The sequence below is a fragment of the Oncorhynchus mykiss genome, chromosome 5, assembly GCF_057628025.1.
Source record: "Oncorhynchus mykiss isolate SJ-2025 chromosome 5, ASM5762802v1, whole genome shotgun sequence".
Taxonomy (NCBI): Eukaryota; Metazoa; Chordata; class Actinopteri; order Salmoniformes; family Salmonidae; genus Oncorhynchus; species Oncorhynchus mykiss.
Genome location: NC_143026.1, coordinates 58,316,141 through 58,343,174, shown reverse-complemented (window position 1 = coordinate 58,343,174; position 27,034 = coordinate 58,316,141). Strand labels below are relative to the sequence as shown.

General features: G+C 42.0%; 1 protein-coding gene across 1 annotated transcript; it reads left to right on the top strand.

Moving 5' to 3' along the window:
- The first annotated feature begins 23,085 nt into the window (after positions 1-23,085).
- On the top strand, positions 23,086-26,833 carry LOC110524100 (sphingosine 1-phosphate receptor 1). The gene is made up of 2 exons (XM_021603441.3): positions 23,086-23,806; positions 24,572-26,833. Exon 2 carries the CDS (start codon positions 24,768-24,770, stop codon positions 25,884-25,886), a length of 1,119 nt encoding a protein of 372 aa, XP_021459116.1. The 5' UTR covers positions 23,086-23,806; positions 24,572-24,767; the 3' UTR covers positions 25,887-26,833.
- The last annotated feature ends 201 nt before the right edge of the window (positions 26,834-27,034 follow it).

Here is a 27,034-nt window from a genome sequence, read left to right as displayed (position 1 = left end):
TGTGTTGATCAGTCACAAAATCAAAATGTTATACATTTTAAATTCAGGCTGTAACACAACATAATATGGGACAAGTCAAGGGGTGTGAATACTTTCTGAAGCACAACATTTTTGAGGATCAAAAATGTTACAGCTAGACAAAACAACAAGAGAATCCAAAAGTTCCTGTCCAATTTTTGGTCGAGTTCTTTTCCCATCTCCATACATAGTGCAAACCTAATCTGGAAGAGATGGATTCTAGTTGTCTCAGCTGACATTGTTTCCAGGTCCTGCCTGAGCCGGAAGGTGGAAAAATCTAGAATCTAGATTATGTGGGAGATCAAGAGATAAAATGTGATCGTAAAAGACAGTGGGATATCTAAAATGAGGTAGTAATTGTTTAGCCATTCTATATATTTGGGTTAAGCAAGAGGCAAGATATCTGTATACCAAAGTGCACTAATAAGGTTGTCATTGTATCAACTGAAAGGGTATTTGGAGACATTTTTGAGTATTACATTTCCAAGAGGTAACATACTGTAGAACAGCAGAGGTCATAGCACTGAACCCAGAGCAACGCATGGGTATTTTGTAAAATGATTTGTCATCTGTCATCTAGCCTAATGTACAAATTGATTCCGGTCTGGTAGATAGGATTAAGGGGACAGAAAGATAGTGGAGGTGAAAAAACGTTTTGTTGCAAGAACTACTAGGGGGAAACAACGTTCAGATAGAAATCTGTTTTTTTCATTGACAGAACAAGCATGATCTGATCAGTTAAGAATTCTTTCCGATGTGTGAGACATACCGTTAAGTGTCATTTCACAGTGTTGCCATTCTATTAAACATGGCATGTTGTAGAGTGCCTGCTAATGGAGAATGGCGGTGATACAGGAGACAATACGTTTGCGCACGTTCTCCGTTGTTCTCTTCTCATTCTCACACAAAACACAAGGTCCAGCTGTGAAAACAGTCATTGTACAAATTTCTATTGGAAAAAGAGCAGAAATACTGTACTACAACCAGTAACAGCTTTGTGCCCCTCAAAGTGCAGGACACACCATATGAAAGGGCAGTTGTTGTTATTGTTCAATAGGTTTGTTTTTTTTGCTCTCATCCTGAAGACACCTCAGCTGGTCGACAGCTCTTGCATTGTTCTCACCCGGGCTGAAAAGAACTTGAAGACCATAAACATCTCCCCGGTTTATGAATGTGACATTTGAGGCCTTGTTGAAAGAAATACAATGCAACACTCTTACAATGGAACCCCCCGCCTCTCATAAAAAAGAAATTGGCTGTATTTACATACTGTTATTATTACCCTACTGTCAATCACCGCCATACACAATATACACTTTAACGTCCGACTCAGTCTGAAAGGTTAGTCTCACCGGGCACCTGTTTCCCAGGAAAGCCAAGGCCAGCTGTCGACATAGCTCAGGCTGTACTCTGCTTACACTTTGTGCGTGTGTGTGTGTGTGTGTGTGTGTGTGTGTGTGTGTGTGTGTGTGTGTGTGTGTCTATTCTAAAAAATATTCTGTAAGAAATATTGTGAAATGTATAACCTACTTAACACTAAAGATTCAATATTTACTACTAAAGATTCAACAAAACTTAAAATTAGAGATATACAGTGCCTTCAGAAAGTATTCAGACCCCTTGACTTTTTCCACATTTTGTTACGTTACAGCCTTATTCAAAAATTGATTGAATTAAACATTTTCCTCAGCAATGTACACACAATACCACATAATGACAAAGCGAAAACAGATTTTTTTGACATTTTTGCAAATGTATTAAAACAGAAATACTTTATTTACATAAGTATTCAGACCATTTGCAATGAGACAGCTCAGCTGCATCCTGTTTCCATTGATTATACTTGAGATGTTTATACAACTTGATTGCAGTCCACCTGTGGTAAATTCAATTGATTGAACATGATTTGGAAAGGCACACACCTGTCTATATAAGGTTCCACAGTTGACAGTGCATGTCAGAGCAAAACCCAAGCCATGAGGTCAAAGGAATTGTGTGTAGAGCACCGAGACAGGATTGTGTCGAGGCACAGATCTGGGGAAGAGTACAAAAAATGTCTGCAGCATTGAAGGTCCCCAAGAACACAGTGGCCTCCATCTGTTTTAAATGGAAGAAGTTTGGAACCACCAAGACTCTTCCTAGAGCTTGCCGTACGGCCAAACTGAGCAATCTGGGGAGAAGGGCCTTGGTCAGTGAGGTGACCAAGAACCTGATGATCAATCTGACAAAGCTCTAGAGTTTCTCTATAGAGACGGGAGAACCTTCCAGAAGGACAACCATCTCTGCAGCACTCCACCAATCAGGCCTTAATGGTAGAGTGGGCAGATGGAAGCCACTCCTCAATAAAAGGCACATGAAAGCCTGCTTTCAGTTTTCCAAAAGTCACCTAAAGACTCTGACCATGAGAAACAAGATTCTCTGGTCTGATGAAACTAAGATTGAACTATTTGGTCTGAATGCCAAGTATCACGTCTGTAGGAAACCGGGCACCATCCCTACCGCAAAGTATTGTGGTGGAAACGTCATGGGAGACTAGGATCGAGGCAAAGATGAACGGAGCAAAGTACAGAGAGATCCTTGATGAAAACCAGCTTCACCCCAGTCTGAGCTCAGGACCTCAGACTGGGGTGAAGGTTCACCTTCCAACAGGACAACAACCCTAAGCAGACAGCCAAGACAAAGCAGGAGTGCCGGACTTTAACCCGATCTAATATCTCTGGGGAGACCTGTAAATAGTTGTGCTGCAATGCTCCCCTCCAACCTGACAGAAATTGAGAGGATCTGCAGAGAAGAATGAGAGAAACTCCCAAAATACAGGTGTGCCAAGCTTGAAGCGTCATACCCAAGAAGATTCAAAGCTGTAATCACTGTCAAGGGTGCTTCAACAAAGTACTGACTAAAGGGTCTGAATACTTATGTAAATGTCTTTTTTTTTTAGTAAAATTTTTTTGTAGGAAACTATCAAAAATGTCTAAAAAACAGTTTTTGCTTTGTCATTATGGGGTATTGTGTGTAGATTGATGAGGGATTTAAAAAAAACAATATCAGAATAAGGCTGTAACGTAACAAAATGTGTAAAGAGTCAAATGTTCTGAATACTCAGTGGCGACCCATCATTTAGGGCCTGTTTGAGCCCCAAAAAATCTTCCCAAAAAATGTAATATAGTGTATATATTTTTTTTGGGGGGGGGTTGCCTCTTTTCCATGTTATTTTGGCGTTAATACGTGTCACATCAGTTCGCATACAGACATGGTCTCTTTTTTGCTTTCTTGAGTAAGGCAGCTCCAAACTGCAGGTGTTTCAGCCTAGCTCAGGGTTTTCTGTGGTGGTGGGGCAGCCAGCGGAAAATACGGAGTTGGTAATGTTCTCTAGTTGCGCCGTGATTGGCTAAGTGTTCTGTCACTCATGGGGACACTACGTTACTGCCAAATCTAAGGGTAGAGCTGGAAAATTCATGCCCCTTGGGTGCTGCCATAGAGTTATATTAGAAGTGCCCATCCAAGAAAGCTCAAGGTCATTGGCCACAGATAAAAGGAAGTCAAATAAAGTTATATCTACAGTAGCTTTGATTAGACTGATCATGTCAACATAATACTTTCAAAATCTTAGCCAGCAGTCATCATCATGTATCAAGTCGACAATCTACTGGCAAATCCTTTTTAATCACATGAAGAAAAACAATGAAGAGAAATTATAGATCAAATGTGTCGGTGCTCATTGGCCATAAACATTACACAACAAGTTGGAAATCGCAAATTCAACAATGAGTGCTTTGGAAGGAATCAGTGGATAACTGCAAGCATTGCAAAGCCATCACTAGCCTGCTATTCAGTGGAGTGGCTGTGTGGTCCAAAGTCTGGGTTTAAGGGTCTCTTTTCCAATCTTAAAATTATAAACATTCAACATTGACCATGCTGTCAATCCAGAATGATTTCTGCCGCACTCAAAACAACTGTTAACTTGGAATTGGGAAATCTGACTTCAGTGAGTTCAAGACAACTGGGAATTCGGGAAAAAATTAGCTCCGACTAGGAAAATACGTTATGAACGGTCATCCAACTCGGAATTGTAGGTTGGAAACTTGGGCCTCTTTCTAAAGCTACTACCTGAAGATCACTGACGTCATCATGATTCAACCTTGTTTTTTTCTGAGTTCCCAGTTGTCTTGAAAGCACCATAAATCCAGAGAATGCCAGACTTTGATGACAAGGTTTGATCACAAAATTTGCCCACGAAGGACTGCCGCACCACCTTCCTGTTCAAGTGTGGATAGCACAACAAGGTGAGTCCAAAAATGTCTTGTATGCTGCTGCATAAACTATGTAATATGCCAGGGAGCTATGTATACTGTAGCTAAGAAAGTACTACTAAGTGTATGTGGTGTAGTAAGCTGTTAGTAGCACATCTGCCTCACCCTCATAATTTGGTCTATTTTCCCTTCTTAATTTTGCCTACTGTTCTGACTTGGTGGTGCACATGTGGCCTATAACCTGTTTTAGAGAAATGTAATCAGCGAATATTGTAGGCGCTTTTATTGTCTACTTATATGCCCCCTTTATTTATCGTACGGTTCTGACTTGGTGTACAGGGAGAACACTGTAAGAACGGCACATGTTCTGAAATGTTCTGAAGTGCTGAACAAATAGTTATATTGACTACATCTGTCCTAGCTCGCTCATTAATGTCTTAATCGAAATTACGGATTGCCTCTTATAAGTAAATGTAAATGATGCTGAATGAACTGTTTCGCAGCTAGACAAGGAATTGGCTGATAGCCAGGTGAAGCAGTGCTAAGGTGTTGGGACTGCTGTTGGGACTCCTTTATGTAGGCCCTAACATTTTGTGGGCACTGGCTTTCACCGTTATAGTGCAATTAATGTATTGTTTAGTGTTGTGTTGTGTAGTGGCTTTGCTGGCATGCTCCGAATTTTAAAAAAAAGTGTTTGCCCCACCAAGATGTACATGCTAAAATCGCCAATGTGAATACTTTCCGAATGCACTGTATATTTACGTCAACATGACAAAATTGATAGCCTAAGTTTTTTTCACTCTGCATTTATCTTTGTTTGTAAAAGCACGATATTGTGAAGGAACATTTTATGTTTGTGCTTTTCTAATAACCAATTCAACTGGGTTCATGCAAGTGACTGATTGAGCGTTCCTGGGAGGAATCCTCACTATCAGTATAGGCAATTTGGCAGTATGGCCAGAACATTGTTTTGAGAACTGAAAGGGGTGTCTCAGTTTCAAGCCTTGTGAGGTTTTGGTCGGTCACATGCATGAACCAAACGTTAATAATGAAATAATGATGAATAACGAATAAGCTAAATCATGTGAATATAACTTGTCTGTGTAAGCAGTATATAAGAGAATTAACGGGACTGCCCCGGCAGAGCTCCTGACAAACGTGTACTACTTGGTGCATTAAGTTTGTTTGAACCTCTCCAGCTTGCTGATAATAAAGAATGATTAATTTAACATTGACTTCAGGTGTCTCTGGTGGTAATTTCCACGACAATATAGCGATGAAAAAACAGTTCCCTCCACCCAATGTAATATGTACTAATTATGGAGTTATTTGTTCATGTATGAATACATGGGATTCCCTTTGACACATGCCGCTGGCAGTGTCTGGGCCCTCTGGTTGGTTACTGTAATGTGAGTTGAAGTTGTCATGACAGCAGTGGCTTCTGCTTCACTGACCCCCCCCCCCCCCCCCTTCCCTAAATACAGCTGATTCCTGTCTCATTATTGGAGAGCAGCAATGACCACATACAAAATAAATAATTCAAATCATTCTCAGTTCAGATGACATAAAATGGAGGGTTGGGCTTCAATATTTCTGTTTCCCCGTGTTGCCATTTACCTTTTCCCAACCACCTTTAGAATTTCTTGTCAATAAACATTTTAGTTAGCTTATTACTTGTTATAGTTCTGTTCAGTAGGGCAGAAAGGAGAAACATGTTAGGTCTGGATTTATCAGGATTAGCCATCTCTATGTTTGTTTTGAAAACTCTTGTTCTTTGCCTTCTGTGGTAGTGAAGGGGTTTAAGACCTTACCCAGACATCTTTATTGGGTACGATACGCCCATAACAGCGGGATAACAGAGTACAGTACACCCAAGCATGATAACAGTTAGACAAAAAAAACACAGCAGCTCAAAGTCACTCACAAACTCTAGTTAGGAGTAGACCACAAGCTCAGATCTAGGATCAGGATACCATACCTCCGATTATAATATTAACCACCAGGAATTAAAAATCGAAAATGACTTTAGATCAGCTCTTGTGGCACGTTTTAAGCTCAATACATTCAGTGTTTCTTATTATGCCTGGAGGCCACTGGGTGAGAGTGTGGGTCAATAACAAATTAATTCACCCCCAACGATTATTATCGTATCACAATGTTGAATCAACACACATTAACATGTCACAGACAGAGAGAGAGAGAGAGAGAGAAACAGGGCAGAGGGCATACTGACGTCTTATTCGATGACTGACATGCACCGGACTGGGTGACGCCAAGGGGGTTTTCCCTCTATTTGTGGTCTGACTTTGCAGTAAGAAGATTACCACTCAAGATCAACCAAAGAGATACGGTAGGTAAGGAGAGACTAGTTGGCATCCAGCGCTAAAATGCGGGCTATAGCTTGGCAGCCTCACACAGTCTTGAGTCGACTCAGGGTTGATATCGGGTTTGATAGTAGGGACCCAGAAATGAGGCCAGAAGACTCCAGGTATGTACAGCCTGGGTCCTAATGTTGAACCTCTTCATATGACAGACACATCATTTTTTTAAATGACATTGTTTCACACTCCTATTTCACATCTCTTAATATGTATCTGGCTGTAGACAGCATTCCTTATGCCACTTTCAAACACTGTTGGAGAGGAGGATTTTTTAAAACAAAATCCCCTTTGCCTATTCTGTCCGGAGGGAATAACACAAGGAATTTTAGCTACAGGATGGGAGAGAGCAATGACCTCTGACTCCTGAGTTGTGACCCCTGTTATCTGATCTCTCATGTAACGCTGGCTGGCCACCCATCACACCGAGAGGCCTGGACACCAAAGGTTGTTCTCAGGACCCCTTGGCCTGGTTACACTTGTAACTTGTTCTGCACTGTTTGTGGACTTGGTGTTGTTCCTAGTTCTTATTGATATGGGCCACTGGCACTGCACTAGTACTGAGAGGCCGTACTGGATGAGAATATTCAAAGAGCATTGACACATCTGAATATGTGAAGAATACTGTTTGAATTGAATAGTGTGCATGCGTGCGTGTGTGTGTGTGTCCGCGTGCGTGCGTAGCATAGAGCAACGTGAAAGACAGTAATGTGTTTTATCCACACAGTTACGAATGTCATACACAACTGGTTATTAGTATGTTAATAACATTAATGGGACATTAGAGGGTGGAAATTGCAGACAGATATCATCACTCGTGTATCAGCTCCTATTGCACTGTCATCATACCCGGTATTAAGTAGATAAGCAAAAAGGCTTGAATCCATTTCCATGATCATCCTGTTCTTTGATTGACCACTATGTATTGACCCCTGCACTACATTACAGACGGAGGATCTTATTCATTTGTTTACCTTGTCGCTGGAGAACGTGTCGTTTATTTATGATTTAAAAAGGCTTCTGGGGGCCTCCCGAGTGGCGCAGTGGTCTAAGGCACTGCATCTCAGTGCTAGCTGTGCCACTAGAGATTCTGGGTTTGAGTCCAGGCTCTGTCGCAGCCGGCCGTGACCGGGAGGCCCATGGTGCGGTGCACAATTGGCCCAGCGTCGTCCGGGTTAGGGAGGGTTTGGCCGGCAGGGATATCCTTGTCTCATCACGCACTAGCAACTCCTGTGGCGGGACGGGCGCAGTGCTTGCTGACACGGTCGCCAGGTGTACGGTGTTTCCTCCGACACATTGGTGCAGCTGGCTTCTGGGTTGGATGAGCATTGTGTCAAAAAGCAGTGCGGCTTGGTTGGGTTGTGTTTTGGGGGGCGCATGGCTCTCAACCTTCTCCTCTCCCGAGTCTGTACGGGAGTTGCAGCGATGAGACAAGACTGTCACTACTACCAATTGGATACCATGAAATTGGGGAGAAAAAAAGGGTGAAAAATACTACAACAAAAAAAAAGGCTTCTGAAGGCTTGATTGTATCAACCCCTACAAAAATATTTATGAATTATAATCCACATGATTATTCACATTTCCTGTTGCTGCAGGATTATTTTCCTGCTGTAGCAAACTGACTCAAATGATGATCCTACATCCTGTACATTTCCCTCTACATCCCAAATCTGTGGATATCTACATTACCAAGTGTGAAACCTGGAAAAGCCTGTTAATTATAGCCAATAGCCATGGTGCTTACAACGCCCCTCTCTTTGAATTCAGTTGTTCAACAGATTCCCTCTGCTGATAGACTTTCTTGTTGCTCTATTGTCACCTGGAACACAGTGTCCTTACAAGAGGTTGTTAAGCTCCCTGCCTCCCTCTCACACAAACACAAACAGGTTTGTATTGGCAATTAGTGTGATAGTATGGTATACTATGCATGTATTGTATGTACCTTTATCACAAAACATGTATTACTCACACACACAAGGTGTTACACCATCAACAAAGTGAATTCAACTATATATTGTTCAATGTTTGCTTACAACAAGAGCCAAACAACAACATATAGTAGGAATTGCGATAAGATCTCTTCCGCTTACTATAATGAGTTGAGTCCACATCCCATGATTGTTTCCCCTTGTAACATTGGTCCACTGTATACTTCTAATGGGTGGTCTGTTTGGGTCAGTGGGGTTTGCTAATAGCATGTTATTATTAGAAGGGCACCTATTGGTAGATTGGTTTTAAAAAAAAGCAGACATTGAATATCCCTTTGAGCATGGTAAAGTTATTAATTACACTTTGGATGGTGTATCAGTACACCCAGTCACTACAAAGATACAGGAGTCCTTCCGAACTCAGTTGCCGGAGAGGAAGAAACCGCACAGGGATTTCACCATGAGGCCAATGGTGACTTTAAATCAGTTACAGAGTTTAGTGGCTGTGATATAGTAGGTGAAAACTGAGAGTGGATCAACAGCAATGTAGTTACAACGCAATGCTGACCTAATTGACAGAATGAAAAGACAGAAGCCTGTGCCAAGAAGGGTGCGACAAACAAAAAAAGATCCCCTCAGCAGTAGTCCTGTGGGCGAAAACAGCTCACTGATGAGATTCCACATGTGAAAGTGAGATTCACATGTGTGTCGACATATGAAATTTAAGTACAACGTGAAAACAGCTATTTCTCGTGGGGAAAAGCAATTTCACATGTGAAACTACATATTTGTAAAGGCGAGCACACCTGTCTGATATATAGGTTAAGGAAACATGTTGTACTTTGGTATCCAGCTTAATTATAGTACTTGGGTCAATCATTTGGTCATACAGTATCTCCCCTTATAATCTGGAAGTGGAAGTTGACTAGAAAAATACATATTTCATTTTTTTTTTTTTAAATCATGTTCATACAGTATCTTGTATGTTTGTGGGGTGGATGTTCGCTCTGAATTGGAGCATGTGCTTTAAATCAAACTCCACTCAGCCATTCATGACGTATAATTCTTAGGTTCCCTTCAGTAAGCACTCTTCAACTTTTCTATGACCTCATGAACACATAACTATAGTCACTCTCTCCACAAGAGTTATTATGTTTTACAAGGCCAGACTTTTAAGTAATGTGGCATATGAAGAGTCAGTAGCTATTCCCAAACCACAATTTTCCCAAAGGGACGTTTATGACATCAGAGGAAGTGAGGGAGATGAGGAAGCAGTCTAATGCTTTCCTCTGCTCCCTTGGTAGCTCGGCGCAATATCCACCTCTACACCCCTCCTCTCCCACTCCCAGACTCCAGAGAACTCGACTACCTTCATCTTTCTATTCAACGCCCCCCCCCCCCCCCCTACCAAGGAGGCCACAGGATGTAACTAGTCTGTCATAGTTAGAGGAGCACTGTAAAAAAAAACTATTTTTTTCATTGGTTTGATTTCTACAGTCGAGTTTAACTGACTCATTCTACTGCCACTGTATTCTGTCACTTAACTTTAGGGATCCAGGCATTGTCATAATGCTGACATAGTAGCTATATAACACTTGCCGTAACTATTAATGACGAGCATTGACATAACAGTGAAAATGATGCAACCGTTCACGTTCATATCTACTACTACAACCAAGAAGACTCCCCTCAGACATAGATGCTTTCACATACGCGCTCATTGTCATGGATGGAATGGGGTAACCAAAAGTTAAGTTGACCCACTGTTCCCTGGGCACCGTGAATGTCAATTAAGGCTGTCCTCTGCACCTCTCTGATTCAGGGGGGTTGGGTTAAATTCGGAAGGCACATTTCATTTGAATGCATTCAGTTGTACAACTGACTAGGAATCCCCCCCTTTCTCATAGACTGAGTGCTCATTAACAGATTACACAGTCCAACGCTGGGACTTCAACTTCTTCTGTGGGTGTGCTCCCAACCCATCCAAAGGCCCGCTTCAATTAGACACAAGCCATTTACATTCCTCTGACATGCTTAGCTGAACCCTTTTATCAACCCTTCCCCGAATACCCCTCTTCCCCTCTGTGAGCCCCCTAAACCCCCCCACCACTTCAACACCCCTCCTCCCTGCAACAAACCCTCCATGGGTCAGGGTCCTAACAGCACTGTTCTATTTTCTCTACCTCTTGTTCAGTTTCATTCCCGCTTGAGACAGTTAGCAGTAATTATAGCCACAGTGGCAGTTGGTTCTGACATTCCTACAGGGAATATTCAAAGGGATTTCTTTTGTGAGAGCAGTCCAAGCATTGTGCTGTCTGGTGTCCTTTGGCCTGCTGATCATGTTAAATTGGTTTAATCTCTCATTGAAAGGTCCACCATATCACATCTTCATCAAACATATACCCAAATGTTTTCAATACGTGAGGAACAGAGCACCTGAGTTATATTGTATTGCAGGACGGCACTCAGTGTGAAGTCAAAGATGGAGGTGATCTAAGACGTTGTAGCAACATTAGCCATATTATTTCGCCTTTCAAGATCTTTCTGTATTTTTTTCAGTTATGAGAGCTGAAATAAAATGTCAAGGAAGATATGGTTTTCATTTATTTTGTTGTACTGTGGAGCGCATGCCTGAAATGTGGCTCTTTGCCAGGTTGCAATGACGTGCACTTGATTCCATTTGCACATTGATAATAACAGACTGACTTAATTTAAATGCATAATGAATTGCAACGCCTTTGCCAAGAGCTGGTAGCCTGAGATAAAGGAATAATTGGAGTAATTACAGTTTGGAAAATGCCATACTCAGTGTGTGCTTATAAAGAAGGCTGGTTTCAACTGAACTATGCTGTCCCAAATTCTAAATGATGTACTACACATGATTTATGCTCTCAAGGTTTATTTGAACAGTGAATTATTGCTGGGAGGAGTCTGGACGATGTCTAGTTTAGCCTTTTATGGCTAAAGATTGTGCTGCTGCCAACAATGGAACCGATGGGGCTATGGCTTGTGGAGTTGACAGTATAATTAATGAATAACATGGGGGATAGTACACATCCTTGTGGCACACCTGTGTTTACAGATTACGATGTAAGCACACTCCACTAGGTGTTTGTTTACTGAGAGCATTAACTGGGCCTTACATTGTCAACCTTCAAGTGTATCCTTATAATGTCTGACTTCCTAGAGATGGTAACACTTTATTTGGATAGGCCACATGTAGATGCTCTACAGACTATCAGTAACATTTCAACTACCTATCTATTAGCACTAACCCTTAACTTAACTCTTACCCTAACCCTAGCCCTAACCTTAACCAAACCCTTATTTTAAACCTAACCCTAACCGTAACTTTAGCAAGCAGTTGCTTATCAAGAGATAGTTTGTTGATAGTATGAAAATCTTGACTATCTCAATAAAGTGTGACCCTAGAGATCAAGGTGTCCATTGTGTACCATTTGGCTGGTTGGCCTGGTCTTCTTTGAAAGCACAGTATCTCATCAACTGGAAGACTGTGAGACATGAGGACAAAGCTGAATGATGGACACACTAGCTCTGTTTCCGAGTCGAGTTTATCACTTGGCAGAGAGTGAGCTGGATCTCCCTGTGGTCCAACTCTCCACGGTGATACAGGAAGTCCCCTGGAAGGGGACCCGGACATCTTTCCATCAGCACAGCAGAGAGTAGAGATTGGCCCAATCACTACATTGTCTTCTCCCTCATGGGGTAAGAGACTGATGATTTACAGACAATTTAAATGATTAGATTCAAAGCACCCTGACAAAGGCTTTTAGCTGAAATGTGTTGTCTTCTAGTAATAAATAATTCTTTGTCTATTCAACTAAGTTAATCCATTATATCAACAACTATACCTAACATACTATACTGTATGTATTTTCAATTTGCTTTGTCTTCGCAAAACTGGCAAGCTACATTTATTTACACTTTTTTTTGGTACAAATCAGAGAGTTTAAAAAAATCATGTTTCCTCTCTGTTTCACTTGATTGAGTGCTCCTCCATATTAATGAATATATTGAGCTGGGGGATGGGAGAGGGTTGTAATAGTTTAAATTGGGATGAGACACACCTTTTATGAGCATGCCTTTTACTTCCCAGCAGGGAGAACTCAGCGGGCTGGCCCTGGTGTTTGCAAACATCCCTTTTGTTCCAGGTGCCAGCTGGTACTTCCCCCGAATGACCCCACTTTCCTTTGCGCATCCATACAGGCGTAGAGAGTACTGTCTGGTCTCTTGCCAGACACAAACATTTCTCACTTCATTTTCCTGGAACGATCGGCCCCATTTCAATTCACACCTGAGCCAAGGTAAACAGACACAACAAAGTGAGGGGTCTTCCACGTAATGTTACGTAATAAGGGACATTTACTGTGAAGGATCATGGCATGGGATATGCCCTGTTGAGGTACAGAGGACCCCTGTCTCTGTTGCCTTGAGGTCCATATCATGATAGAGGAACTACTCAGTGAATAACCCATGGAGGTTTATCAAGAAAGAAAGTCATTCGGATAAAGTGTACCGACTAAAAACCCTGAACTACATCCTGAGAGAGTCAAAGGTGATGTCAAAAATAATAATAATCACCATGGTCATTGTAACAATAGCAATGTGTCATAGTCATATTTGTCTGAGAGGTTGGGTGTGCCGTCCCATGGCTTCCCCCTGGCTGCCTCACCTTTTATGGAAGGTTCCCAGCCATTCTAGGGCTCAGGCTCAGGGATGTGTCTGCGTTGTGACCTCACTTCCTCTCTGACTAAGCCCTGTGTCACACACACACATCCTGGGTCAAGTCTTGTGGCCGGTCAGTTCGAGCCAGGTCATTGTTTAGAGGCGTCGTGCCTCTAGCATGGACAGTGTGTACCAACAGATCCCAGGTCAGGAAACAGGGCTGGAAAATAAGACAAAGAACAGTCAAACTTTGGCATGCCATACTGTGGACTGTCCCTGCCATTTGCTTGTGCTACAGGCATTTTACAAGTTAATGGCGAGCTAATTCCAGAAAATAGCTTACGGTTGTGAGTGTGACGAAATCAATGCAGGGCATTCCTCCGGAGAATTTTAGAACTTGGATACTATCTTGTTGGCCTAATGTTATGTGCTAATTTGACTTTGTTGTTCTTCATATTACCATCTCTGGTAACCACACACTATATCAAATAAAATCAAAGTTTATTTGTCCCATGCACAGGATACAGAAGGTGTAAACGGTACAGTGAAATCGTTACTTGATGAGTGGAGTCTATTGTTTAAACTTGTCGCTAGCTAACTGAACAATGAATCACAATCCCAACTCATAATGTTACTAATGGCTCTGAGATACGCAATGGCTCTGAGATACACATAATATTACTACCCAGATCACGTTAGCTAGCTAACAGTACGCTTTCACTTGCAATGAAAACTAATTTCTGACTAAATTAGAAATGTATAATATCTGAAAATGTAGCTAGTTAGACTCTCTTACCCATATACATGGATGAACGCTTCTCCCTCTCTGTCACGGATGCCATGGTTGCCCTTGGTTTGAAGATGTAATCCAGAGACAAGTGTTTTTTCAACAGCCTTCTGTGTGGTCTCTTTTCGACTCCCTCCGCATATTTGCATTCAAAAGACTGCATTTTCTTCATCTCCTTAGCTATCATACTCTGCTTCCATCAGGCATTCCACTGATTTCAAACCTCGGTCCTCCAGAAAGTGGAGAGCTTTAGCAACACATTTGCAAAACATTAGCAACACAGTTCATCATGATACCTTTCAAAAAGCTGCATTAGATAAGGATTAACTACACAGCTCATGTTATTTGCTACATGGCAGACCAATCCGAACACATCTATCGTCATGTCCAGCCCAACTTGTTCTCAATTGGCCTACCTGGTTAAATAAAGAGGAAATAAAAAAGAAAATAAAACATCCATTATTTCAGCCAATCAAGGCTAGCAGGAAGGTTCCTGACTTTTTCCATGGCTAAACCAACTAGGCTCGTAATTTAACAATTTGTATTCGTATTTACAGATGTCATACACGTTTGTTATTAAGTTACTCCTGTGATGTAGTGATGAGCACCATACGCCTAGTTTCTTGAAACGAGTCACATTTATAACCTTTCTGTTGACAGCAAAAAGAAACAGTACTGGGGTACTTTGTTTTCTTATGCAAAACTGTATAAACATGAGTACAATGTTTATATATGCAGCAACATCTCCATTTTAGATGTGATAGCAGGGGACCTGCCTGCCAGCAGGGAATTTGTTCCTTCATTAACAACATCCAGTGTGGCTGACCCAGAATGAATTGGTCTGGAAAGGCAGGCTTTTGTTTGCCACTGACCAATCATTTTAGCTCAAGAACCTTCAGTAATACTTGACCTCTTGGTGTTTTGAAATTTCAAAGACACAGAGACCTATTGAAAGTCATGTTTGGATGCACAAACAAATAGCCAGACATGGACTTACAATGTGATGTTTGCTGCAAGCTTGGCCTGTTAGTTAGTGGGTAAGCTCAAGTTGGTTTAGGACTGAACTAAATGTCCATGGTGCATTTTTACATGGCAGTGCAGGGAGAGAGACCAAGACTCACGACCTGTCCAAATCCCATTTCCTGTTCGACTGAAAGACTCTGAAAAATAGAGAAAAGATGAGGAGAAAGAGGAAACTTGTGAAGGGGGCGTTACTCCAACAAAAGACTCTTTCCTCAGAGTGCAGTTCACCCTTTTCAGGGCTTGGCATAGTTTACTCCGCACCATGGCGACAAGCTGAAGAACTAGCAGTGTCAATGCGCCTGTGTCCTGGTTCCCTCAAGAAAACCTCCACTGGGGGAAGTGAATTTCCCAAAGTTACTGTAACGTTAGGCTCATCGGAAAGAGACACAATGTGACGTGACAGACATCCTAATATGTCTTAGGTGGAAGAGTGGACAGTTCTTCGCTCCTGCTATAAGAGCTCAAACTTGACAGAGAGCTTCACAAAATAGAGCCTCTCACCTGATTCCAAACCAATGCTTTCTGACAGAGGAGATCCTAAGTGAAGGACCCAACTGGCCAAAATGTCCAATCAGAGTGATAGTGGGAGTTGCACAGTTCTATATAAGTTACAGTTAGGGATGGGGATGTCCTTCCACAGTTTGCATTTCTAATATCATTTTTTTTTAAAGCCATGCCAAAAGAAGCATGGGTTTGGATCTCACTGACACCATGTTATGTTGTTAGCTATATGGATGAGGCAAGTTAGCATGACGATAATATGGCAATGATACAGTTCATGCATCTGTGTCTTTGAACTTGACAAATATAGGAATAACCCTTTACAGGACAATGCCTATTTGACCTTTGCCTGAAATAATAATCTATCCAGTCAGGACAGAAACCAGTGTACAGCAGCCATTAGCCTTTCTGAATATCATTATCCATATCCACGACACAGTTAAAAATAAGAGTATACTGTTTGCCATGTCAGAACCGCAGAAATGAACGAGCAAAAACAATTTACTGAGTAAATCTATATATATTTTTTTATCAACTGTTAGAGTACTTGACCAATTCAGTGTGTGACCAAACAGTGATGTTACCATGAAATAATTAAGACTACACAAGTGGGGTGAGCAAACGAGGTCTACACGTGACACCTAATGTACGCACGAAACCGTTTGCTTTGTTGTGACTGCATATTACAACGCACACATTAACATTTCCTATAATGCCAGAGAAACCAATCAAAACGGAAACATGTCTTTAATTCCTGCAGAGATTATTAATAGGAAAGATTTTTCTGCTTGAATTTTTCCACTGAAGCTGATGATATTAGGATCTTCCATGACTGAATTGAACACCAGTTTGATAACAGAAGACTAGTGACTTCTCTGTAGCTTGTTCTCACTTCTCCCCTTCCCCACAAGTCTTTCTGGCCACAATGATAAGAGCCTGATATCTCCTTACATAACATTGTTCAAGATCTGTGTGTTTGGGCCAAGTGTGTGTGGTTATTTTTTTTGTCCTGTGTTTAAAACATAAAGCACTCTTTTGTCTGAGAAATCTGAAAAGCCCCTCTAATATACAAGGGCTGGCCGAAAGGCTTATGCTGAGCTGGATCCCGCCGTGCTCAGATTTGCCCCCTGACAACAAAGGGAATCCGAACAGCTTTCTGGACAATGGTCTCCATGGAGATTTTTGCTCTCTTGTCCAGCAACAGATTATGTAGATGACTCACACAACTTCGACACGTTGTCACGGAGCCAACGGTTCCAATATTCCACGCACGGTCAGTCTTGGCATGTACCGAACAGTCTCCCATCTTAGAGACCTTAGTGTTAACCCAGAGCATTATGCTACTTCTCAAGGCTTCCCACAATTCTGACTTAAATGAAAAGTAGGTTTATGCTGTAACCTTATTCACAGTGAACACCAGGACAACTGAAATAACGTAACTGAAATAACCTGCCGCCCATGCCCTCGAATGATGTCATCTTAAAAAATAAAAACCCCTAACAACACCTAACGAATAGTGACAATTTTACACCATCTCCATTCCGAGTCCTGCATTTGATGATGAATCCCTCCTTTTGAGAATATAGCTCCCATGATTTATTTGTCAATAAAAGGGGAAAAGACCGAACCCACTGGGCACACACTGGCTGAATCAAGGTTGTTTCCACGTCATTTCAATGAAATTACAATGAACCAACGTGGGATAGACGTTGAATAAACGTCTGTGGCCAGTGGGAAGCATCAACAATTTCACTTCAGGGGGTTGAGAGACATTCCAGGGACTTCACAGCTAGCCATGTGGAGATGATTACTGGTAAGGGATTTAAAAGCCAATTGAAGTGCAGAGCATGTAGAACACATTGTTCCTTGCAGTCTCACCCAATATGGTTGACTTGGCATCTCATGGGTACCTCTACTGATCATCAATCAATCAATCAATCAAATGTATTTATAAAGCCCTTTTTACATCAGCTGATGTCACAAAGTGCTGTACAGAAACCCAGCCTAAAACCCCAAACAGCAAGCAATGCAGGTGTAGAAGCACGGTGGCTAGGAAAAACTCTCTAGAATCATGAAAGATCCAGAACACATCATCCCGTTGCATGATGTGTCCTGAGAGCTTAACACTGGCTTTCTTAAATGGCAAGACTCTCTCTGCCATGTTCTGTAGGCCTACCTCTGTTTGGGAAATAAATCAAATTGCAACATTATCATCTAAGATTCAATAATTCAATGCATCGTAATGACCATCCTAAAGTGTTTAAACCTGACAAGGTTGTATTTTTGGTCTGCTTTTTGATGACAGTGCTTGTTTCTGTATGTGGTCAAGATGTCAATAAAGAGTCCCAAGCTGTGCTTTGGGTGGGGTTGATTGGCGCTATCTATACTGACTGTGAGAACCGGATGGAGGAAGGAGAAAAGTCCCTTTTTTAGGGCTTCGGAGGGAAAAGGCAAGGATGTGGTGATTGTTATCTTTCATGAAATGTTGTTCTTCCCCTCCCTTTAAGACTTATATTTGACTGGTTGAACTGGTGGAACTCTGGGGCTTGTTTGTTGATCTTAGAAACAAGATTTTAGATAAGTGGTGGATGGGTGGATAATTAGAATTGGAACTCACGTTAATGCTCGTGGTTGGTCAGGGACATTGAAATCCTGCTAAAAGACATTGAAGAGTAAGCTGTTCAGTTTTTTTCCCTTCTATTTCCAACGATGCCATCCATACTACTTGTGCTTGTCAGTGCGTCTTATGTGTGAGTAATATACATCTAGATATAGGACATACTTTGTTGTAGATGTATGTTTCCATTTAACACTTAGGCCTACCTAAAGTAACATGAAACCCTAGGAGGCCTAGTAAAACCATAGTAAATTCATTTTGCTTTCTGTACTCTCATTCGTTGAGCATTTCCTAAGATCATATTCCTCTGGAATGCTTTATGAGAGCAGTTTAACACTGTAAGTACACCCACAGGTATTTCACGACCTATGACTTGAAGGGGTTTCAAAAACACCTACACTACTCCCCACCTTAAAACCACCCCATTTTCTACCTCACGTCTAGGTAAAACTTGTTTGAGGGAAAGCAATAAGAATGGTTGTGGGTTTCCTCTCCACTTTCTTTTCCACTCTTGCTTTTCTTTCAAGGGGTTTCCTTTTCTACACTGACACCCGGCAAGGTCAACAGAACAGCAGTCATGTTACCAAACAGACTAAATTGATGTTGGTGTGTTCCGTAATGTAGTAGGCTACTGGGAAATCATTTGCTGCACTTAACCTGCCCTGCAGCACCATGTCTCTTTCTTGTATGTATTGCTTTCTTTTAACAGATGATTTGCACTCAATACTTAATTCGCCGTCCAGACCAATGGCTACAGTGTAATGCTAAACTACAACATAAACCTAGAGTTAGTACCGCCTATTGTCTATGCACTCTCGTTGCCTTCGCTGTCATTTTCTAGGCTGCGTCAGGGTATGCTATGCTCAGACGTGACCTCTGAACATGTGACTTTGACTTACAATCTCTGTAGCCTATAATTGTTGATGTCCTGTGAAAAATATACGCCACAAACAATTAATCCATTTAAGTCTGGGTATTTGTATTTGTATGGGTACATACTGTATATCAAACATATACTTGTATGGAGTGGGGGGGGGGGGGGGGGGGGTGTATTCTACAAAATATGATCAACCCATAGACATTCAAGGCTTTTCTCAATCCAATGATTGTGTTGGTGGAGTACGGTTGTGGAGCTACATATTGGATGCAGATTCTGTTGGTGTTGCGCCTAGAGAAGGACCGAGGCAATGATTGGGAGTCCCGTAGGGCGGCTCACAATTGGCCCAGCGTCGTCCGGGTTTGGCCGGAGTAGGCCGTCATTGTGAAATAAGAATTTGCTCTTAACTGACTTGCCTAGTTAAATAAAGGTTCAAGAAAAACAATGGTGAACCAACCAGATGCAACAGAATGAAGAGATGGCAAAAAGAGAGTGGAATGGGTTGGTGGTGAGATGCCAAATTCAGCTGGCACAAGGGTGTGTGGAATGTCACTGTTGAAGTATCATGATGGATCAATCGGAGCACGATGGAGCATTTCCAGTACTAGTGAGTAATCGGAGCCCTCCTCTTCCTCATGGGGCCAATGCAGGGGCGTGTATTCATGGATGCCATGGGAAGCCAGGCTTGCCCCCCCCCAAAAAAATTACCAAGATAACTATTAAAAAACATTACATAAATTTCCCTTCAATTCGCAAGAGGCTGAATGTATCTCACAGGAGAAAGCCTCTGAGCGAACGAAACAGCGCCCCCTATGTCTCTCTACGTGTAGGCCATCTATCTGATGCTGTTTGGTCCAAACGAGTATTACATTGTTGCCGCCCCTAGCACTGAACGCAAGGGAAGCCAGCGAGCATTTGGCCTCCCCTGATTAAAATAAAAAGTATGAAACATTTGCCAAACGGCGTTGAGTTGAACTGAACGAGCTCAACTGTGAATGGTCCTGGAGCACCGAAAAAACGTGTCAAGGGAAGCCAGCTTGGATTTTGGCATCACTCTTATCAAATCGCACTGAGAGCATATGTCATTGACAGAGACAACTTGAAATGTTGCATCTTGTTGTGTTGTTGTCCTCCGGTGGCTAGCTAAAATTCTCCCTTTCCTAAATTAGCCATGGACGGAGATAGGGATTTGGGTTTTACTTCATTCTTTGTACTGGCCAATGATTATAATGGCGATTCTGATCCAACCATTAACTCATACATTGTTGTGCCCCTGGCCTGAAAGGATGGATGTTAAATATGTAACTAGATGTAGAAAGCTAATATTAACTAGCTAAAGTTGCCCATGAATGGAAGTTAGGCTAGTGAACAAGCATTTTAGCCTAGGTAGCCTAGGACAACAAAAATAAAAGCATGTACTGTATGACAGGGTGATAGACTGTTTACTCAACATGAAAAAGAGGAGGATGGGATTGGCGTTTCTCTACAAGCAGGGTGAGTCAATACGTTTTTCTATTTGCATGAATGCGCACGAACACATGCATGCACACATGCACGCACACAGAAATCAGAACCATGGACAGCCACATCATATTTAGCTTACGTTGATTGGACTAAATTGTTTTTGGTATCTTTTAGTTGTGACTGTGTTAGACTAAACAGAGGTTGATGATGTTGAAATGTTGAAGTTGAAATGGTGCTGGAATAGTGAAGGCAGCTCCTGTTTTCTTTGCGACTTGCGGTAACTCTCTCTGGCTCTACTTCAATAGTTGTTTAGTGATCCAAAAATGTTGGAAATATTAACTTGCTTGATCATGCTGTAGGTCATGTAACTAACTGTCTGTTTGTTATGTTCAATATGCTATCTGGACTTCACCAGACAGAGGTTGCTATCCAGTTTTGTGATAAAAACAAATGTGTGGAGGAATTTATTCTGCCACTGCTTCTTCTTATTGTCTCGGCCTTCAGGCCTATATATCACGATTGCCAAACAACGCAATTATCACAACACATTGGTTGTAATATGTAGGGGCTTGGTTTTACCGGTGATTTTACCCATGCACCACTGCTGGGCCAATGTCACTTCATCTCCTTACCTCTCTCCTCTGAGAGTCATGAAACAAAGTCTGTGGAGCTCATCAAAGCACAAACCACTGTTTCTTAATTCCCTTTTTCCTTTCTTCTTCTCGCCACTCCATGTACTTTTCTGCATGGCTACTCTCCCGCTGACCGCTCGGACATTGGAGGGGAGGGGGGTAACTAGTCTAAGGTCCCAGCTGCTTTGGTTCACATTCGCAACAATGCGAGTCATCAACTGTCCCTGACCGTCTGAGTACACAAAGTAGGATCTGTTAATGAAAGACGACACTTGTCGTTGAAAGTCAGGTGGTATGTTCTCACATTATATAGCGACGGCATTGCAACCCAGTGAATTCTATCTGGTTTCATACGTTTTCAAAAGCCTTTTTGTAAAGAAATGTGTCAAGTACAGCAACAATGTGTACTGTAGCAAATTATTATAGTGACATTATTAGCATCTAAAGTCCAGAGATCTTATCTGCATGGGCCATCTATGTGCCCATTTGCTTTAGATTCATACTGATGTTCGCCTCAATTACGCCATGTCGGGAGCAACCACTATAGGAGGAAAAGTGGGCTGAGTCCTGTCGTGGACGAATTCCGTCTAAGTAAAGGGGATCAAAAAATAAACAAAGGAAGAGCAATGGCAGTGGAGCTTCCCAAAATGAAAGACCCTGTGTCTCTCTGCAAGCAGGCTTTTGATCTCACTTAGTTTGATGGTCCGGGAGAGCTGACAGCGATGGTGCCAACGCTCGCTCACAGACGACCAACTGGAGCATGGATATAGATATTCTCCCCCGTCAAAGAATGCACCAAAGAGAACTTGTGAAGGAAGGGTTTCCTTAGTTAGTTTTCCATGTTTTTCTTTTTCCTTTCAGTCATTTTCCTCACTCTATGCGCTCTCTTTCACACACAGACACAAACACGTAAGGATTTAAAGGAAAAAAATATATATAATTACAAGAAATCACAAGAAAATGTTATGACATGATTGAATAGTTCTATGAATACATCAATATTTGGTGAAAGGAACCTTTGCATGACAGATATACTGTACACACAGATATACTGTACACACTCAGAAGAGGGTATGGATATGCCATGTTTCCTTACTGCCCCACCCCCTGAGGGCAGAGGGCTGGGCGGAGCTGAAAACCTGAAGAGACAGAGGGAGCAGCACATGTGATTAATGGGCAGAAGAAATGGGGCACTGGGGATGGAGCTGGTACTCACAGGGGATGGAGCTGGGAGCAGAGACGATGGAGGAGGGTGGTTATTCATGCACATATAGCTTGGGGCGGGGGGGGGGGGGGGGGTAATGTGCACAGCTGGTGCATTCCCAGAGATGAAAACAAAAGGATTTCTAATAACACAATTGAATGATTATATTATTGGTATCCTTATTGTTGTATATGTATTATTACTACCACAATTACTGCTGGCTATGCCAATACTTAAAATAATATTACGTAATAATAGGTGTCATACTAAGTAGTCATCTTTGTGTTCACTGCTTCCATTAGAATATCTAAATTCATGTTAGTAAGCATACTAAATCAACTGCACCACATCTTCAATACAGATGTTTGTATTTTTTGGCAGGCTATTCTGTTCTTCCTATTGATTTGAATAAAATGAATTCACTTTTTATCTATCTACTACTAACTCATAGCTTATTACTCTGCAATTACCATTCTACAATGGATTTTCTTAAAAAAATCTGTCCTTTGTTCTGATGAGTCCAAATGTGAGATTTTTGGTTTCAACCTCTGTGTCCTTTTGAGACACATAGTAGGTGAACGGATGATCCCCGCATGTGTGGTTCCCATCGTGAAGCATGGAGGAGGAGGTGTGATGCTATGGAGGTACTTTGCTGGTGACACTGCCAGTGATTTATTTAGAATTCAAGGCACACTTAACCAGAATGGCTACCACAGCATTCTGCAGCGATACGCCATCCCATTTGGTTTGTGCTTAGTCGGACTATCATTTGTTTTTCAACAGGACAATGACCCAACACACCTCCAGGCTGTATAAGGGCTATTTGGAGTGCTGCATCAGATGACCTGGCCACAATCATCAGACCTCAACCCATTTGAGATGGTTTGGGATGAGTTGGACAACAGAGTGAAGGAAATGCAGCCAACAAGTGCTCAGCATATGTGGGAACTCCTTCAAGACTGTTGGAAAAGCATTCCAGGTGAAGCTGGTTGAGAGAATGCCAAGAGCGTGCAAAGCTGTCATCAAGGCAAAGGGTGGCTACTTTGAAGAATCTAAAATCTAAAATATATTTTAACACTTTTTTTGGTTACTACCTGATTCCATCTGTGTTCTTTCATTGTTTTGATGTCTTCACTATTATTGTACAATGTAAAAAAAAAAAGAAGTACAAATAAAGAGAAACCTTTGAAAGAGTAGGTGAAATATCAACAATGGACTAATGAAACAAATACCAAATATAGTTTTTGGGTGGAGTCTATGAACTGACAAAAAGATTTGCTTTTACTCAGCCTCTCTTGCGCACGGTGCTCATTCCATGAAATCACGCAGCAAACACACAGAACTCAGCCGCTGGAAAATATAAAAAAGTTTCTGATTCGAGGATTTGTGCGAATATAGGTTGATACTTGGAATATTCTCATTGATGACCACTATTAGGGTAAGGAAACATTTACTTAATTTCTAGACTAGATTTTATTAATGTACATGGCCGAATTAGTTTTGGCGTCTGGTCATCAATAAGAATGCAAATCAAAGTTGTGCCTTTAAGTTAATTTCAGTTAATAATAATCATATCTTAAAAACAGAAGGAATCGAAAAAAATACGTTTGAACAAAATAACGTGAGTTTCAAGCGCATTTCAAGTTCATGTTGAGAGATTCCGTTACATGAGTTATTGCACGTTTTTTTCTGAAGTTTATGGATTTTTTTTAAAAAAGGTTGAAAAACATTGAATAAGTGCATAGCTTCCCAATGCGACCCCCCCCCCCCCCCCCCCCCCCCCCGTCTCATTCTTAGCACAGTTCAAAATAGCATATCATGATGATAATTTAGCTCATGCATCAGTGCGATGCTTTTCCATCTTTTGGAATTCAGCATACAGTCCAGAATCAGTTACCATACTAAATATCATATCCCCAAAAATCGGCCAGGTTTACCGACTTTTCTGTTCGTTTGCTTTTATTTGATCACATATTTCTACAAGACAATGTACCCTAATTTACTATTGGACAAAATAATTGCCTCTGTCTCCCATTCACTTGTTTTTACAAGGACTTTTGTTCTGTATTTGTATTTTATGCTGAATTAGTCTACTGAATCGTCAGTCCTCATTTCACATAAAAGTGAATAGTATTTTATTTTATACATTTTATTTTATTTTTTGTGACTGTTCTAAATCGGTATTTTCCCTTCTTTTTTTAAGGGAGTTTCATGATGGAGTCCAAGATCATACTCAGAACATCCTGTGGCAATAAGGATTGTTTGATTGCATGTCTGCAATGACAACCTATCAAGTGCTAAGGAATACCATTGCCAGCTGTGCCTTGGCCTGCCATCGCCCCTCAGTGGACTAAGTGGTGGACTACAGAATTTATAGGATTTAAATTCAAATCAGAGCCATGGGTGACTCAATGTATTCCGACTTAATAGCCAGACACTACAACTTCACAGGGAAGCTCCGGAAAGTGGAGCAGGATTCCAGACTCAAAGCGGACTCTGTGGTTTTCATCATTGTATGTTGCTTCATTATCCTTGAGAATGTCTTGGTCCTGCTTACCATTTGGAGGACCAAGAAGTTCCACAAGCCCATGTACTACTTTATTGGGAACTTAGCCCTATCAGACTTGCTGGCGGGTGTGGTGTACACTGCCAACATCCTGCTGTCAGGTGCCAACACATACAAACTGACCCCCACACAGTGGTTCTTCCGGGAGGGGAGTATGTTTGTGGCCCTGGCAGCCTCAGTCTTCAGCCTGCTGGCCATCGCCATTGAGCGCCACCTCACCATGCTGAAGATGAAGTTGCACAACAATGGCAACACGTGCCGTGTCTTCATGCTCATCAGCACCGTGTGGCTGATTGCAGCCATCTTGGGCGGCCTGCCCATCATGGGCTGGAACTGCATCCAGAGCATGCCCAGCTGCTCCACCGTACTGCCGCTCTACCACAAGACCTACATCCTGTTCTGCACCACCGTCTTCAGTGTCATCCTCATGGCCATCGTGGTCCTGTACGCGCGCATCTACGCCCTGGTGCGCACCCGCAGCCGCAAGCTGGTGTTCCGCAAGGTCTCCAACGGCCGCGGCGGGGGTAGCGCTAGCAGTAAGAGCTCGGAGAAGTCCATGGCCCTGCTGAAGACCGTGATCATCGTGCTGAGCTGTTTCATTGCCTGCTGGGCTCCACTCTTCATCCTCCTGTTGCTGGACGTGGCCTGCGACATCCGCATGTGTGCCATCCTGTACAAAGCCGAGTGGTTCCTGGCCCTGGCCGTGCTCAACTCGGCAATGAACCCCCTCATCTACACGCTCACCAGCAACGAGATGCGCCGCGCCTTCCTAAAAACGCTCATGTGCTGCAGTGTCTGCACCCGGCCCTCTGGCAAGTTCTCTCGGCCCATCATGGGTGCAGAGTTCAGCCGAAGCAAGTCGGACAACTCGTCCCACCCCAATAAGGACGAGCCAGAGTACTCGCCAAGGGAGACCGTCGTGTCCTCTGGGAATATCACCTCCTCTTCTTAAAGGGCCTTGTGGACTGTTGTGAGAGAATTAGCTCCACTGCTTAGGGAACGTGGATGTGTGTATATATGTTTTTGCGCAGTGTGCAAGTGTGTGTGTGTACATTATGTATATATGTGTATAAGTAGAGTGTGAGTGTTTGTATGTGGTTTTGTTGCACCGTGGTTGTGTCTATGTACAGTGTGTAAGTAGCCTCTTTAGTTTCCATTTGTTTGATCATTTCTCGAAGGGTCTGTCTTTGATGCATGAGAAGAAACTCATCAGAATAAAAGGCTAAACTGGAAGAAAGTGAATATCTCTGGCCATCCAGTAGCCCATGCTAGAGAGTAGAACTGAAAGAGTGTTACAGTTTGTGTCCCCCCCCACACACACACACACACGTTGAGGACGGCCAGCACTGAACTTAATTTTTTCATATTCAAAAGACAATGTCATGGGGAAGCACTTACAGTACAGCACCCAACGTGCAAACCTGACTTCTCAGTATTGAGTTCAACCATGTTCTTTTTACAGATTGAGAAGAAGCCCTTTTAGTCAAAGGTATTTTTTATGTATTGAGTACAGCACTTGTTGTAAAAAGGCTCATTAAAAACCATCAACCAATTATAGGTGTTTACTGATTCTCTAAGGTGTTGATGGAAGTGTGACAATAGTTAGCAGTGTTAATTGTTCTCATTGAAACGTTTAAGAAATACAATTAATGAAGCGCTCGTGTTTCTTCGACTTAACTCTGAAGGCTAGTACAATGTAAATTCTACCCCTTGATTAAGAATGTGTTTTGTACTTGTAATTTGTTTTATTTCACTCTTATTCGATACAAGTTATCTTTGTAGCGATGCAATGTAGTTGCAATAATAATTTATATTCTGGTTGATGTGTGACAAAGGTCGTCTTTCTTTTCCCAGTTGTGATTTCTTTTTACCTGCCTTAATAAAGGAGGATTCCTTTTAGATTTTGTAGATGCTGTGGCTCCAGCCATTCAACATTTTGCATATTTGCCTGTTCCTCGGTTTCCACTCTCTTGTGAAAACCAGCATGCCCCAATATTAGGGAAGGACACGAGGTCGGAAAAAAAAACACAAGAGATTGACATAAACTCAATAGCTGTCGTCCATTGTTGAAAGCACCGACCCCAATAATGACTTAGATTT

Coding starts and splice junctions, on each gene's coding strand:
- LOC110524100 (XM_021603441.3), top strand. CDS start 24,768: ATGGGTGACTCAATGTATTCCGACTTAATAGCCAGACACTACAACTTC.